Source organism: Sitophilus oryzae, unplaced genomic scaffold, assembly GCF_002938485.1.
Source record: "Sitophilus oryzae breed Bouriz unplaced genomic scaffold, Soryzae_2.0 scaffold_810_pilon_pilon, whole genome shotgun sequence".
In the NCBI taxonomy this organism is placed as follows: domain Eukaryota; kingdom Metazoa; phylum Arthropoda; class Insecta; order Coleoptera; family Curculionidae; genus Sitophilus; species Sitophilus oryzae.
This window is the reverse complement of record NW_022147429.1, coordinates 3452200-3469384: the sequence shown is the minus strand read 5'-3', so window position 1 is coordinate 3469384 and position 17185 is coordinate 3452200. Positions and strand designations below refer to the sequence as shown.

The window sequence follows — 17185 nt, the reverse complement described above, 5'->3', positions numbered from 1 at the left end:
CTCGACTCAGGGTGTGGTATAAAATGGCAATAACTAACCTGTGGCGAATAATATAACATTATTATTTCTAGGTGCTACGTTGGACCAACTCGGACCCAATGGCGCAAGTGTAGTGATTATTATTATCCTTACATTCACAACGTAAATGACCGCTTTGACCAACATGCACCACCTCCTTCGCATTCTCCTGGTTATAGACCAGATCGACCTAATGCACCAGATAAACCAGAAAAACCAAAACCAAGCTTAGATCAATACGAGGAACAATTTGACAATCAATTTTTGAAACCGCCAAAACCAGGTAATAATAGTATAGAAGTATAAATATATATATATCGATGTACTTAATTAAAGTATCAATAGAAAAACATTAAAACCCCAGTGTAATTACATCAATATTAGGTAATGCTAATATTATTGTCCATTGTTATTAATATTTTATTATCTACACAGAATCGTACCGTCTCTTACCATATCTACCAATAGGGCAACAATATAAAGAATAGTTTTATTTGTAGAGTTACAAGAATTCAAATTCAAACAAACTTGTTAGTAGTTTTGTAAATGGAAATATTTCCATGGAAATGGAAATATTGGAAATTTCCAAACGTGTCTCGGAAATATTAGAAATGTTGGGAATATTGGAAATATTGGAAATTTTTTTAAAAATACTTAAATCTTGTCATTAACGATTCAAACCCGATGTTTATTAATATATCTTTCATATTTTGTAACCCTATAAACATTAAACTTACTATAGAACAGTTTTACAAACATATAATAAGGTGAATATATCGAGTTTGAGGATTCACCAACTTATTTGCAACCTCGCATTTCTACGGGGAAGTCCCGAGCTCGTAAGTCGTAGCGTAGTAAAAACTCGCTGGTCTTCAATTTTGACCAATTTAAAAAGTGTATACAATACTAGGCTCAGTTTACAAGGAGTTGCAGTTAGTCAAGAAGCAACATAACTGATTGATAAAAATGTTAAGCAGTGGATATTAGATGACGAAGTATTTTGGACCCAAATTTCCCCAATGGTTAATACCCATATAACATAACCCAATGGTTAAAAATTGTAGGAGATAATAGCAATATTCATTTTGCAGTAAAAGCATTTTGTGATATTAGAAGGGTAATTCAGAATAATCTTGCATTGTCCTCACTTGACGACAAAGAAAAATCCGAATTGTTGGAGTTTGTTGACAAAAGAGAAAAATTTGCTATTAAACCCATTCATTATGCTGCAGAATTACTAAATCCAAAATCACAAGGTTCTGAACTTGATGAAACCCAAATTCTTTCTGCCATAGAATGCATATACTTAATATATTAAAAAATAAACTCAATATAAAGTAGCAAGAAATAATAGATGAAATAGCAGATTACCGTTGTAGAAGTGGCAAATTATTTGAAAATAACTTCATATGGAAAAGTAGTTTTGATAACCCAGTCTCCTGGTGGAAAGGATTGTGTTGTTCATCTTCATTATCACAAGTAGCTTCACGAATGTTGATGATGCCAGCGTCTTCGGCTGCCACGGAACGCAGCTTTAGCGTTTATAGTCATATTCATTCAAAAAAGAGAAACAGGCTTACTAATGATAGAGCCGCTAAGCTACTCTATGTATCCCACAATGAAAACTTGCTGAAGAAAATAGGAAACGGCGATAGATCAATTTTTATTTCCGATTCTATATTGAAGATTTTGAGGAAGTAGACTGGCAAGAAAATGTTATTGAGTGTGATGCTGATGACAGCGACTAGTGTTGCCTCTTGCTCGACTAGTGTGTCAAAAATTTTTTTTTGTTCAAATTTAACCTTAATTTATTTTTTAATTTGAAGAATAATTCTTTATTTGTGTTTATGTATAAGCATTTTGTGTTTTGCGATGTTTTGTTATGATTTTTATAAATAAATATTTCAGTTTTTCTTATTTTTGAAATATTTCATATATTTCCAATATTTCCATATATTTCCAATGTTTCAGGAAATATTTCCGGAAATGTTTCCGTTTAATATCAAATGCTTAATACTACCCTCCCACCCTGATGAAGATGTAAACGAAACATCGTATCCAACATTGTGGGGTGGGACCGTGTGCACCTCCGCTCACGTAGCCTACCCACCAAATTTGGTCGTGACCAGACAACATCAACTTTTGACATTGCTTACGTCAAAATTAACTGTTACAAGTCTTAGTCCAATCTATCGCCGTACCAAATCTCATTTAAATCGGAAGATTATTTTGCCATTGATGATGGGGTTTCATAGTGCACGAAACGTCATCAAAATATCATGAAAAAGTCCACTCTTCAAGCCCCATCTACATTACGAGTTTTAGCTGCCTAGCTCGCATAGGGACCGAGGTATGACGCTCCAAAGACCCATCTCAACTTCCTCATTGGCTTATCACTTTTTCGATCATTACCACTTTTTGTGACGATAGCTCGTGTGTCACGGCTTTGGATTTTACTCTCAACGCTCGTACAGAAGTTTCAGTTCAATAAATATATGGATAAATTCTAGGACAAATTTATGCATCAAAACAAAATGGAGCCAATCAACTCGTCGCGCACCTAAAACATTATATTGTAATCGCAAAACAGTTTCCGATGCACGTCATCAATCATATCGACATTGACACTAAAGTCTATAAACCTGACTAAATAAAATTTTGGCAAAAATATTTAAATTTGTTGTATAATTTAAGATACCGAGCACCTTTTCATTTGACTTTATAGAGCAAATGATTGTAACAGATATTTTATTTAGATTAAAGCTGCAAAAATTAGCTTAAACCAAATTTTATTATCGATATGTTGGTCACATTGCGCCGTTTTCAGCAAGGTTGTCGTTTATTATTTGACAATTATCCTAATGTCAGTCATTATTTTGTATAATATCGTGTTGTTGTTAAATCTTTGTGAGTAATTCTCGTTTTTTGCCTATTTTCATAGTTTTTTTTTTAAAAAATGTACTTTTAAGCACAAATAGTTCTTTGAAGAACTAAATTTTCGAGTTTTTGTATTGCATTTCTTGAAATAGTGTGTTGAAAATATGCCTAAGCATTTAAACAGTCGAAGCAAAGAGTTTGTAGTTTCCCTGATAAACTATTTTGAACGAGAACGTGACAATAAAGGTCCTTTATTACGTAAAAATAAAATCTTTAAAAAATGATATAATAAATATATTTATTTATCACTTTTAAATTAAGATTCATCTCATAAATCCATCACAATCTAGCAGCGCTGTCGCCATCGCTTGTCACTCAAAGTTGATCACGTGTATCGGAAATTGTTTTGCGATCACCATATAAGTATCGTCACACGGTGATGTGAACGGCGAATAGCGCAGCGAGGTAAACTGCTACTGCACTATGTTTTTATCATAAAAAATACTAATTTAATAAGTTAAATAGTTAAATCTAATGACAACCAGTTTTACATTTTCAAATACCCCAATCCGTTCCAAAGATATAGAAATTATTTAAATATTCAAGTTTGAATCCAAGATAACCGACTCGAAGACTTATGTTTATAAATGTAAAAAGAAATATAACGTTTCAGGTGGCTTTGGTGAACCTCGTAGATGGCCTGTATCGTATCTTCACAAAGAAAACCCTACGAACGATACCGAAACAGACGTTGAAAGCAGTTCTAACACTATACCATCCAGAAAAAAAGAGAATACAAAATTGGCCGCAATAAAAAACCTAATAGACGTGATAAAAAATAACGATTTCAAAAATGTCCAGTATCACATAGCTAACGACTCTAATAAATCAGACGACGTTCTTTTTGTGAAAATACCACTGCCAAATTACGATGAAAAAAACGCAAGCACAACGACTGAAAGACCTAAAAGAAGAAATAAATTGGTTAGCAGAACAAAGGTAAACTTGGAAGTGGTGGACGGCATGCAAGACCGAAAGTCTAAAATGCAGAAGTCATTAGCTGAGCAAGAAGTTAATGACGATTCAGATATGGATAATTTGACCAGGATGCCGGTTTTCAGAAGAGGATTTGTTACGCGCACTAATTTAACTAATATTAGAAAAAATCAGGCAGAACCGTTTTAGTGGATTTTTATAAACACATTTTTACCTGTGTTAGTGCTATAAAATATATTACCTCGAAGATAGTTATCAAAGATAAATATTTGTATAAAAAATTATAATTTATTAGATTAGTCTGAATAATATATGTCCCCGGATTGTCTTTACAAGAGGAAAAACTTTTTATAATTGGCATTTTGAGAGAAGAGTTGTTCTAAAATAAAAAATGAGAGACTAAAAGGCATTTGTTGATAACCAAACTATTGTAAAAGTAAAAATATACCAAAAGTACCCCAAAAATTTAACCCATAAAAAATCTAAAAATGAGACATGCTGAGTTAAATTATGAAACAGACTAAAAACGCACTTTAAAGGCCCTGCTATGGTCAGAACTCAAATAAAAAAATCCAAACTAGTAAAGAACACCGACCTACTATAATTCAAGTCAAAATTACATCGTCGCAAAACATTTATAAACTGAAAGTTTACAACAATAATATTAAATTAAAAATGAAGAAAAATTACATTATTAATAGTCACTTAAAGAGTAGACCAAAAAAATACAGATATATACCGATTAAAGAACTAAATATTTCTAAAAATCTATTGAAAGAGTAAACATCTCAGCAGTCCTAAAAGTCCGGCCTTGCAAATTTGATGGTAGTAATTTTAAAACAATGGCTTTCTTTAAAACATTATTTAAGTAACTATAGTTTTGGTCAAAAAAAAAACTTTAGGTGCGTTACATCTCCGCTGCTGACTAACTTTGCAGCTAGTTTAAGATCTTTTTCTGTATACTTGTTTGGTTTCTTTGGATTTTTTTGTTTAACTTTTTCTACTAATTGACAATTACTACCACTAATTTTGACGTTCTGAATGCCGACATTGGAATTAGCCAAACAAACTTCTACGCTAATTGAAACTACTAATTTATTCCACTAATTTCGAGGTTCTTAATGAAGCTTTAGAAAAAATTCACCTATATTTTCATGTTTTTTTTTAATTTTCTCTAAAACAGTATGGAAGTTTCTAAAAGTGTAATGTAAACGGGTTTAACCACTTTAGAACAAGCATTTTTTGATGAAGAATGCATTTTTCTCAAAATTTCAATAACAAAAAAGTTATTCTTCTTGCAAAGACGATCCCGGACATACTGTAGATATTCAGCAACCTATACCGGGTGCGTCTCAAAAGTGGCTCACCCCTATAACTTTTTAATTTTTTCAGATAAAAAAACGAGATTTGGTATGTTAGTATATGACATAAATTAGGATTGATTGACGTATTCAATTGTTTTCTGGCACTTCCTGTTTCACCGGAAATTACTACAACTTTTGATTTTTAAATGGCACCCTCGGTATTTTTTTACTTCATTCGATAGAAAATGACATTCTGAATAGAATGACATATCATATGTCAACTTTTAACATTTTTGCTTAAAACAAAATTGAATTGTAAATTTCAATCTAGAGTGCCATGGCTGTGTTATAAGCACTATTTATTAATCAAGGAGCCTTGGAAAAATATATTTGATCGTCTAATGTTATTCGTGTCTTGTCCTGGCTGGTTAAAAGATGCCCAAATCGTATTTTTAATCATATCTCAATTTTTTCAAATGGAACGAGGGTTGCTCATTAGCATATGTGGAAAAAGCATTTTTTTACGAATAATTTGATACCACACACTTGGTATTTAGATTCAAATTGTCGTCATGAATCGCATGTTGCAATTTCTAATAAACCATATTCGAAAATGTCAAAGTTGACATATGATATGTCATTCTATTCAGAGTATCATTTTCTATCGAAAAAAGCAACAAAAAACCGAGGGTACCATTTAAAAATCAAGGGTTGTAGTCATTTCCGGCGAAACAGGAAGTAACAGAAAACAATTGAATACGTGAATCAATCCTAATTTATGTCAAATATTGACATACCAAATCTCAATTTTTTATCTGAAAAATAAAAAAGTTATAGGGGTGAGCGACTTTTGAGACACACCCGGTATATTTATTTTTGAAACTATAAAAATACTGGTAATTTCCCAGTGGTTTAGAATTTCATTACAATTAAAATTAAAAAGCAACCAAATTCGTTTCACCATAAGAATAAGTAATCCACAAAGTTAACCATTTTTTTTAATTCATATAAACATGATGGTAGTAGCAGAGATGTAAAAAAACAATAAGAATTAATACAGTATGATTTCTAATTTTCTTCAGATATGATGTAAATATAACAGAGGCTAAACCATATGAGGACTATGATTAGAATACATTAGACAAAACAATGACAAAGTAAATTTGTATATTGTTAAAACAAGAGTTGGAGTTTAAATCCACAAATAGATACCTCAATTATATTTATTCATATGTATAGTTTATATAAAATAGCACTACTGTCTTTTAAACCTTATATGTAATAGGAATAATAGATCTTGGTAAATAAGCATTTTATGTTGCATGTAAATTCTGAAAGAACTATTTAAAAATAATAAAATTATAATCCCTTTATACAAAACTGTCACAATTACCGGCCATTCTTTATAAATGAATAGATATGTTGTCTGAAGTCTCAAGTATTTGACGACTATATACATCATAAACCTAAATAAATCCAAAATTGCATGGACCTTTAATCATTAATGCTTTATATATCAGTTATACATATTAAAATGTATAAATATTGAAGTGTTAGGACAGAATTATATATCAACATGAATATATTCATTAATAAAACACAATTTAACATTTTCGTTTATTATTCAAATACAAAATTTAGTATTCCTTTACCTCATCAACAAATGAGTCCTCTTGAAGAAAACTTGAATCAAGATCTTCACTTTTATCTTTTGATTCCTCAATAAACACATCTCCCATACCCTCGTCTTCATCTATTTTAGCTTTTTTAGCAGGCGGTTCATCTTCTCCATGAGTTTCAGCAGTATTTTTTCCATTCTTTGGTTTACCTTCATCTGCATTTTCCTGATCTCCTTTGTGCAATATTTCAGAAATAGCTTCTGTATTGATTGGTTCTGATGATTTTTCTTCATTAATTTGTGCAGTGTGCAGTATTTCAGAAATTACTTCTGTATTGATTGGTTCTGATGATTTTTCTTCATTAATTTGTGCAGTCCTGGGCTCTGAGAATAAATCAGGAGAGCAATTCTCCTCTGGAAGCGGAGATTCAATTTTATCCTCAGCATTGTTGGTGTTTTCCTCTATCACAGGTTCTTGAGAAGAACTATCCAACCTTTCCTAAAATATATTTTGCATATAAAACCGCAAAAGTATTATATTATAAATTATTACAACCTTCTCAGTACTCTCATCAAGGCCAACACTGGTCTGATCTTTATTTATATCTTCACATATTTCATCCCCAATTTCTATGGTTTCGTTTCCATCTTCACTAGGAGCTGTAACTTTTGGCCTCAGAACTGTTCTTTCGTCAGAAGTTCCTTCATTTTCTACAGAATCGTTCTTTAAATCTGAAGAGATCTCTTCAAATTGTACGTCACTTAGATTTGCATCTTTCTCACTTATTCCATCATCTATAGTAGAGTGATCAGTCTCTGTCAGTTTCACATCATAATAAACTTTTTCGTTTCCAGCATTACTAGTGTGTGGCTGTTCATCTTCTGAAACATCTAAATCAGTAAGTAAGACCCCTAAAACAACAATCAAATTTCCACTTACCTTGATTTTCACTTGACTGGTCAATAGCACTACTTTCCTCTATAACCATCTCATGAATTTCAATAGAATCTCTAGTAGGCAAAGTTTCCCCCCCTTTATTTATTTCATCCTCCTTATTTGCACCCAAATATAAAGAAGGACAAATAGGTTGACATAAAACTTCCAGAATCCCAAGGCCTTTTTCACATACACCTGCTACCAGTTTGTTGTTACTACTACTACCACTAACAAGAATATCAAGGCTAGTTTGAAGTGGTGGTAACAAGGTTAAAGTGTCTTGGCGATAGAGAGCTATCAATACTTCATATAAATGAACTTGGCATAAAATATTAGTATAAGGATGGATAGGCTTCGATGTTTGGAGTGCTGTTAAAGACTCAAATATAGATTTGTATAAATCCTAAAATTATTTAAAAACATCTTCAACTATTATATTATTAATTCACATCTATAAATATTACCTGTAGTAAAGTTGATTTTACATTCAATTCAGTACACTCTAATAACTTTTGTAATGTTTTTAATGCAAACCGACATGTATTTTCTTGACTATTTTTTTCAAAATGGGTTAAGCTAGAATTAAATATACCAGCTATGATTGAAAATGTTTATAGGTAAAATTATACATTTAAATATTCAACATTTAAAAACAAATATTATCAACTACAATCAAGTTATATATGGTACGGCAATAGTGCGTCGGGCATCGGTAGCCCCTATAATAAAAGTTTTTAATTTTGGAATTTTGTTTAAGTACAGATTTAAGGGCTCAAGCGCACTGACGATGACGACCAGGTCGCAGCGACCAGCATTTGATTCAATGTTATAACTGGTCGCAGCTGCGTTTCAATAACAGTTGTTGATTTTATTGATTGTTGAGTTTTCCATTATTTTTTATGTTTGCTGTATTTTCTTTTTTTTCTATTTTTTTGTAAAAATTGGCAAGTCCGTAAATAAATATTTACTTATTTAACATTGTGTAAGGGGTGTAAGGGGCGAGGCCGAGGAAAAGGTCAGCCCAAATGTCAACCTCACCTACTCGCGTGATAATCTCGGTTATCCGGTGCACCCTGCTAGATAACCAACGAGGCTCTGACGACCGAACGGCTGCCGGAATAAGCAGCCCCCACTTTTTGGCCAACAGCTTCGGGTGGAAGAGCCAGAAAGTGCAAGGGCACTCTTTTATCCTTGGGCTGAGAAATCAACTCAAAAGGCGGATGAACTGCAGCAAGTAGCGAACGGCATGGCATAAGGATGCAGAAGGCAAATTGGAAAACCACTGCATTAAAGATCACATAGCGATATTCCCTGCATTATCATCATGGCTGAAGTCAGGACTAAATATAATTCCGGAGTAAGTCCTCCGGTCGGATCTCCGGGGAGGACAGTTGTGACTGATATGAGTAATGCAACCGATACGAAAAATACCCTACTACGAAAACCAATAAAGATAGGAACATGGAATGTTCAGAGCATGTTCACTCGAGGGAAAACACACAATGTAATTCTGGAAATGAATAGATTGAACATCAAAATAATGGGAATCAGTGAAGCTCGCGGGCAGAGTAGACTTCATAAACTGCGGGCAGAGTAGACTTCAAGACAAAATTATTTATTACTCAGGAGGCAGTGACAGTCAACATCGTCACGGAGTTGCGGTCATTCTTGATGAGAGTCTTCAAAGATCGGTGAGGAACTTCGTGCCTTTTTCTCCTCGCGTTTTGCTTTTACAACTTGAGTCATACTGTGGTACACTCAATCTGATTCAGGTCTACGCTCCAACAGCGGATAGTGACGACGAGGAGGTGGAATCGTTCTACAAAGAGATTGTAGACGTCATGAAATTAACTAAAAACAAAGACGTCACTTTGCTCCTGGGCGACATGAATGCAAAGATTGGACAAGGTTCCTGTGGAAAATGGATTAGGCGGTATGGACTGGGCGTACGTAATCAGCGAGGAGATAACCTTCTACAATATTGACAAGAAAACTCCATGATAATAACTAATACGTTCTTCAAACTACCAAAACGTCGCCTATACACATGGAAATCGCCACGCGACAGTGAGAACCGCATAGTCCGAAACCAATTTGATTATATTATCCTCAATCAGAGATACAGGAATGCAGTGAAAAGTGTCAAAACATACCCAGGAGCAGATGTAGGCTCGGACCACAACCTTCTGGTGACGGAGATTATGGTGAAGCTCAAGAAGCTGAAAGTTTTGTCGAACCAAAGATCTATTGATATCAGCCTACTAAGAAGTAATAACGCGAAAGTGAAGGTGTACCAAGGTATAAATGAAAACCTAAATAAATTGATAAATTGCTGTTCGGCAACACAGAGCCAACCTGAAGACATGTGGCAAAGTTTAAAATCGGCTATTATAGAACCCTGCAAGAAATATCTGAAACCTGAGAAAAGAACAATGCGAAATGATTGGATGACTCATGAAATTTTGATGCTTATGGGAGAAAGAAGGAACCTGAAAAATACAGACAGACAGGAATATAAAAGAATACAGAAAGTCATCAAATATAAATGTCGTCAAGCTAGGGAGGAGTGGATAAGAGGAATAAGAGGACTAAGAGGAATGCACTGAAATAGAAAATCTGCAAAGACTTCACGGCTCACACAGTATGCATAAAAAAATAAAAGAGTTTACTGGAACTGTTCGGAAGCAAAAATCGTACATTCATACAAATGATGATGGAGAAATTGTGTTGGATATTAAAGATCAATTGACTCTGTGGGAACAATACATCGAAACCCTTTTCAACGACCAAAGAGAAGAAATCACTACCAGCATTAACAATGAAATGGGGCCTCTATTTTAAAGGAAGAAGTGCAAGCGGCAATAAAAGCAGCCAAAGATGGGAAAGCGCCTGGCCCTGACGATCTACCTGCAGATGCGCACAAGTTGATTGAAGAACAACACTTAGGTGCTATCACTTCTCTATTTAATAAGATCTACGAAACAGGGATGATACCAAAGGAATGGCTCCAGTCGACGTTTGTCTCAATTCCAAAGAAGCATAATGCCAAAAAATGTGAAGAACACCGCACGATCAGCCTTATGAGTCACACACTTAAGATCTTTCTCAAAGTCATCCACCCCAGGATTTACAGAAAATTAGAAGAAGATATAGCAGATACTCAGTTTGGCTTTAGAAATGGTTTCGGTGCTAGGGAGGCTTTGTTTGCCTACAATGTCTTAATGCAGCGATGCCTTGATGTCAATCAAAACGTATATGCCTGCTTTATTGACTATAGTAAAGCATTCGATAAAGTAAGACACAATCAACTAATAGAAGCGTTAGAACGAAAAAATCTCGATACAAGAGATATACAAATAATAGTAAAACTGTTCCTTAATCAAAGTGCGTCTATTCGCGTCCAATCTGAACTGACGAGAGCAGTGGATATCAAACGAGGAGTTAGACAGGGATGTGTTCTTTCACCACTCCTTTTTAACGTCTACTCAGAGGAAATCTTTAACAAAGCCCTCGAAAATGATGCTGGTGGAATACTAGTTAACGGCATACCACTGAACAATTTGCGCTACGCGGACGATACAGTCCTTCTCGCTGAAAACATGCAAGACCTTCAGAATATATTAAATAACGTCATCACAACTAGTCGAGAATATGGTCTGACACTCAATAATAAGAAGACCAAATACATGATTGTCACTAAAACTGGAGTGCCTAATGAACATCTGTACGCGGAAGGCGAGGAGCTCGAAAGAGTAGAGAGGTATGACTACCTGGGTACAAGTGTCGACTGCACCGCGGATTATTGTTCAGAAATAAAGATTCGCATTGAGAAGGCCCGTGCATCCTTTGTGAAGATTAAGAAGCTGCTCTGTAGCCGCGATTTGAGCCTAGATCTGAGAACTCGTATGCTCAAATGTTATGTATTCCCAGTCCTTTTGTATGGTATGGAAGCTTGGACCCTCAACGAGCTTTGCGAGCGGAAACTGGAGGCCTTCGAGATGTGGACATACCGTAGGATGTTGAGAATACCATGGACAGAACATGTAACCAACGTGGCGGTTCTGAGAAGAATGAGGAAGGGCGCATAGATCCTCAAGGAAGCGAAAAAAAGAAAATTGCAATATCTCGGCCATATCATGAGAGGTCCAAGGTATGAGATTTTGCAACTCATAATCGAAAAAATTGTAGGAAAAATATCTGTTGGAAGAAGAAGAATATCCTGGCTCAGAAACCTGCGAAAATGGTTTAATGTCACGTCATCTGACCTATTTAGGGCCGCAGCTTCCAAGGTCAAAATAGCAATGATGATAGCCAACCTCCGATATGGAGACGGTACATAAAGAAGAAGAAGATTTAACATTGAATCAAATGCTGGTCGCTGCGACCTGGTCGTCAGTACGTTTGAGCCCTAAAGTATGTGTTGGAATGTATTACAAGAAAATATTTTAACTTCTACAAGGTACTCCAAAAAAGTGGCAGTGAATATTTTTTCAGAATTTTGTAAAAAATATATTAAAAATATAAGAAATGTATTTTTAAACCAAAACCTAGATATTTACTATAGTTGGTCTGTAGTTACTTTCCTACGTAATCTTAAACCATACAGGATGTTCAAAATTCTATGCTCAACACACTAAAATATAAAATAATTTTTTAAATGGAACACCCTGTATATTATATCTTTATTAGGGAGAGATTTTTAACGGTTTTGCGGATATTCGTAATATTATATTATTACACATGGGTTTTAAACAGTGATTTTTTATCAAAACCTTCTAATGATTTTTTTCTGGTATTTTACCATTGAAAGAGCCATTTGTAAATATAAAAACGCAGATATTTGCGAAACCGCTTAAAAGTTTAAGATACTTTAAATACAAAAATATGTTAATTTTTTAATTTTCCATCTAACTTCCCCAGTCTAACAAAGATATAATATACAGGGTGTTCCATTTAAAAAAAAAAACAAAGAAAAATTATTTTATATTTTAGTAAGTTTGGTATTGAATTTAAACACCGATTGGTTTAAGAGTACGATATTTATAGGAAAGTAAGTACAGACCAACAGTAAATACCTAGTATAGTTTTGATTTTAAGACATTTCTTATATTTTTAATAATTTTTTTAAAGGCTAAAAAATATTTTTTTTAATAATTTATTCACATTGCTGAAACTATCAAACATATTTAATAATATCTTAGGATTATGTAAAGTGATCAAAAAGGAAGTCAAAAATGCAATAATATACAGGGTGTTTAGTTTTAAAAAAATCATCCCAATCCACTCACACTTTTTTAAGCCACCCTGTAGAAGTTAAAATATTTTTACAGTTATAACATTGAATCAAATGCTGGTCGCTGCGACCTGGCCGTCATCGTCAGTGCGCTTGAGCCCTTAATCTGTACTTAATCAAAATTCCAAAATTAAAAACTTTTATTATAGGAGCTACAGATGCCCGACGCACTATTGCCGGACCCTATATGAGAAACAAATCAGTACATTTGTTTAGTCAAAAAACAGGCTTTAAGAGATTGGTACCACAGCAGATTGGTAATAATAGAAAGTTCTTATGTACTATTGAGTTTTATTTAGATTAATTAAAAAAAGCTTACCAAATTATGTTATTATAACCATAATTACAAAAATTACTGTTAATACTTACCTAGAGCTATTGTTTCTATTTCCACTTGAAATAATTCTATCAGCCATTGCCTTCCTTTTTGCCTTTTGAGATTTCTTTCCAATATTTGGTTCAGAAATTGTTAATGTTACTTGATATTTTACTGGAGTTATATCTTTCAATATACAAACTAACAATTGTGACTGAAATTGTGAATGAAGATAACTTTTTGATATGGACAACCATTCACTCAGAGCTTTATAAGCACACTCCTGATATAAACTAAAAGAATATTATTTTCTATAGGATGAGAATAAGATGTTTTTTATAAATTTACCTGTCAATTTTAAAACAATCACATTTCTGAGACAATTCAATGCTTTCAATAATTAATTTTGAAATAGCATAAGAAAAAGGAAGAATAGATGTTTGATACCTAAAAAAAGTCATATAACAGGTGATAAAAGATTATAGAATAATTGTACCATATAATGTACAGTCTGAGTAGCCTTAAAAGAATGCACTGAATCTGGCTTAATAAAATAGAAAAGTGATGTGTTGTTAATGATTCCGACTCCTTGCTTGTTATACATTTATGAAATGACAGTCCTCTAATAATGATATCTAATAGTTCTTTTGGATCCGTCTCTTTTACTGCTGGAAACTTGTTTCTTAAACCAACATTAACTGTTAACTAATTAATAACAATAAGAAAAGTTATATTCTTACTTAATCATTGCCTCGGCATATTTTAAAATATTGGATATTCTTCTAAAATTAATGTTCATCTGTGTCTGTGTTGTATGGGTTGGATCGTCATAAAAATCAAATGTATCCTCTGACAATTCATCACTTGAAAATAACTCTTTTTCGTTTTTGAACCACTCATCAAATAATTTGTGAGTTGTTCTGCATAATTTATGAAAACTTTTGGTAAAATTTGCTTTGTGATTTACACCACTTGTGCCTGCACCACCAGTCTGAAATAACACATTACTAACTAACCATATAAAATAATAAATAATTTACTTGTTGCAGATAATGAAATGCTTTAGCTGCATTTAATATCAAATCTTCATTATCATTATCCAAAAGGGTCACTAGATACTTTTCTATTTTGTCTTGGTGAGAACCAAACCAACTAGGATAATATTTCATACAAATTGTTAAAGTTTCTAAGGCTGTTTTACATTCATAAATGTTTACAAAAGAGGTTGTAATACAAGTTTCAAAAATTTTAGACATATGTTCTGATACAAATTTTTTATTAAATTCAGAATCAGTATGGGCTAGTTCAACAATAACTCCTAAAAATAACATAGTGTTTTAGTTGTGATAGAGTAATACTTCTATATATGAAAAATAGGTACCTTATTTATTAAGGAATACCTATGTTTAATAACTAATAATGAATTGAAAATTAATACATAGATGTTAAATAAACACTTTATACCGTACGATCGAAAAATCAGCAATGGCTATGGAATGAAGATCGCTGTCATTTTTTATGTAAATTTATATGAGAAATGTCATCGATAATCATTTCTCAACCAACTGGACGCCGTTTTTTTCGATCATATGGTAGAAACAAATTACCTAAGACTCTCAATCGAAGCTCCCTCAACATATCATCAGGATATTTCACAATGCAATGATTTGTCCAGTTTAGAGCATTCTCTGCAAGAACTGAAGGACTGCAATTGTTTATTAACAAATTTAAATACTCCAATCCTTCCCTCCGAGATTTCGCGTTCGATAAAAGGGTATTTATTGTGTTAACAATCACTTTCTCATTGGCTTCATATTGTAAATTTAAGTTTAAAATGTTTGATAACAGAACTTTTACATTTTGTTCTCGAAAGGAAAATACATCTTCAACTTGTGATGTTGTTAGTGGCATTTTTATAGAATTATATACAGTTTTCTATTACACACCTATCGCACAACAACCAATCTACTTAATATAAAAAGTTTTAGATATATTACCCCGATAAATCAAAATTTTCTTTATAACTTTAAATTAGAGAAAACCATACCGAGTCTCTGACCGGGTTCTTCTTCTTCTTCTTTTTTTATGATGGCTCTGCTACACCAAAACCAGCCAAAACACTTGTGTCTAGCCCTAGCAGGCAACTGTTAAGCCCGACCAATCACGTTAGAGTTTTTGACAAACACAACACTCCACAGAATATACTAACGAAAAAGAAGCCCAAGTTCCTTGTAATAAATCGGTTCCATTTTCGTAACGCCATCTCTCGACATAGCTGACATTATAGGTTAGCCAAAGGGGTGCGGGGCCGGGGGGAATTGTAAAATACACTTTTTTAATTTAATTATTTTTATTGCTATTTGCAATTTTTTTTTTAAAACATATTATGTGAAACAGTCACATAATATGTTTAAAAATAAAATTATAGAACGGATACAAAAGGAATTAAATAATCTGAAAATTTACAAAGTTTATTGAATAAAAAAGTTAGGCTATGCAAATTGATATGTATATTAAGTATAACCTCTTTGGTAAACATGTTTAAACAAACATTAACAAAAGTACTATTACATAAAAACAGGTGATACAATACTTCAAAATTAATCTTGAGAGTATATAAAGAGCGCGAAAACATGGTACAAAACTGGGCATACATACACAACCACAACTTATCACCACAGAAATTAACACACACGTCCGCGGCAAATGTCCAAGAAAGACTGATCGTTCTGATGGTCCTGGTCCGGTCGTAGCTCAACGTCGTATTGTCGGTAAGGAAAATCCCTGTACAAACATTGACGGATGCAGCGCCAATCATCGTCATAATTGGGAAACTTTTGCTGGAACCATTTTTAATATTTCACTTACATGGCCCTGCAACACTCCAAATTTTAATCTGTTCTGTGACTCCAAATAACCACGCTAACCAACCTGATTGGTCAAGCTTAATAGTTGACTCACAAAACACATACACAAGGAGAAGTGCGAGCGCCTTGCTAAATATTGGAAAGTGAAATTGACGTTTAAATTTGACACTGTTGACAAGTCTACTGCTACTAGCGCCCCCAATATCGCTTGTAGGAACTACGGACTAGATTGTCACGAATGGCGGGAAGTTTAAAAAATAAAAAATTTTAATTCTTCAATTTATTTTTAATTATGACATAGATAAAAACACATAAAATACACAATTTTTTTAAAAATAATGTTTTAATATCAAATAATCAAGAAATTTATTTCACCACAATAAATTAATAAAATAAAAAAATGTTACAAGTAATCAAGAAGACAAATTAATTTATACAAAACTGAAAAAAATGGCGTCATAGATGGCTAAGAATGACGATATATATCATAATTTTGAAAAGGTAAATATATAAGAAATGTCATCGATCATCATTTTGAAGCCAACTGACAGATTATTTCAAAACATACTAAGCTGAGTTCGTTCATAGTGCTCTGAGAAATCTAGATAAACAAAGAATAATAAATTAAAAGTATTCTAGGGAAAAAGAGAGGAAAACCTGTATCGTCTCTGATATCTGCCAGGGTATTGTTGAAAGTGTAATCTTTTTGCTCGAAGTTTTCAGGTCGATTAAAAAGATGACATTTACAACAATACTTTTCCGTAACTTTCACAAATATCAGAGAGAGAGTACAGGTATTGCCTCTCTTTTCCTCTGGGATTCTTTATATCTGTTCTTCTTTGTTAACCTATATTTCTAAGAGCATAATGCCATACACGACTACAGTATATAATAATTTCAATGTCCTAAGTGGAAAGAAAAAAGATCACCTTTCTATTTTGTACTATGGTCCCTTTCTT

The 17185-nt window shown here is 33.2% G+C and overlaps 2 protein-coding genes across 11 annotated transcripts in view; one reads left to right on the top strand and one right to left on the bottom strand.

Moving 5' to 3' along the window:
* LOC115889139 overlaps window positions 1-4617 on the top strand; it is a 99759-nt gene extending 95142 nt beyond the window's left edge. For all 6 annotated transcript variants that reach the window (XM_030909079.1, XM_030909083.1, XM_030909080.1 and 3 more), the window contains exons 21-22: window positions 72-301; window positions 3569-4617. In XM_030909079.1, the coding sequence (XP_030764939.1) occupies window positions 72-301; window positions 3569-4080 (742 nt within the window). In that variant the 3' untranslated portion in view covers window positions 4081-4617. The remainder of the gene's footprint in view (window positions 1-71; window positions 302-3568) is intronic.
* A 2181-nt stretch (window positions 4618-6798) lies between these two features.
* Window positions 6799-15506, bottom strand: LOC115888988. 5 transcript variants are annotated; one of them, XM_030908889.1, is made up of 11 exons: window positions 15407-15506; window positions 14967-15324; window positions 14400-14677; window positions 14100-14350; window positions 13856-14041; window positions 13708-13806; window positions 13413-13652; window positions 8215-8326; window positions 7754-8153; window positions 7370-7704; window positions 6799-7312 (listed from the first exon to the last, which is right to left on the bottom strand). In XM_030908889.1, exons 2-11 carry the CDS (start codon window positions 15268-15270, stop codon window positions 6833-6835), a joined length of 2685 nt encoding a protein of 894 aa, XP_030764749.1. In that variant the 5' UTR covers window positions 15271-15324; window positions 15407-15506; the 3' UTR covers window positions 6799-6832. The 5 variants fall into 5 exon arrangements, with proteins under 5 accessions (XP_030764749.1, XP_030764751.1, XP_030764750.1 ...); XM_030908891.1 differs by having other exon boundaries at window positions 7370-7692; window positions 14967-15493; XM_030908890.1 differs by having other exon boundaries at window positions 7370-7695; window positions 14967-15490.
* Window positions 15507-17185: the final 1679 nt, after the last annotated feature.

Excerpts from the sequence above, each read along its gene's own strand:
- LOC115888988 (XM_030908889.1), bottom strand. The coding sequence starts at position 15,270 with ATGCCACTAACAACATCACAAGTTGAAGATGTATTTTCCTTTCGAGAA. Across the intron at positions 8,154-8,214 it reads TAAAATCAACTTTACTACAG|GATTTATACAAATCTATATT; the intron begins GTAATATTTATA and ends AAATAATTTTAG. Across the intron at positions 7,705-7,753 it reads CCAGTCAAGTGAAAATCAAG|ATGTTTCAGAAGATGAACAG; the intron begins GTAAGTGGAAAT and ends TTACTGATTTAG.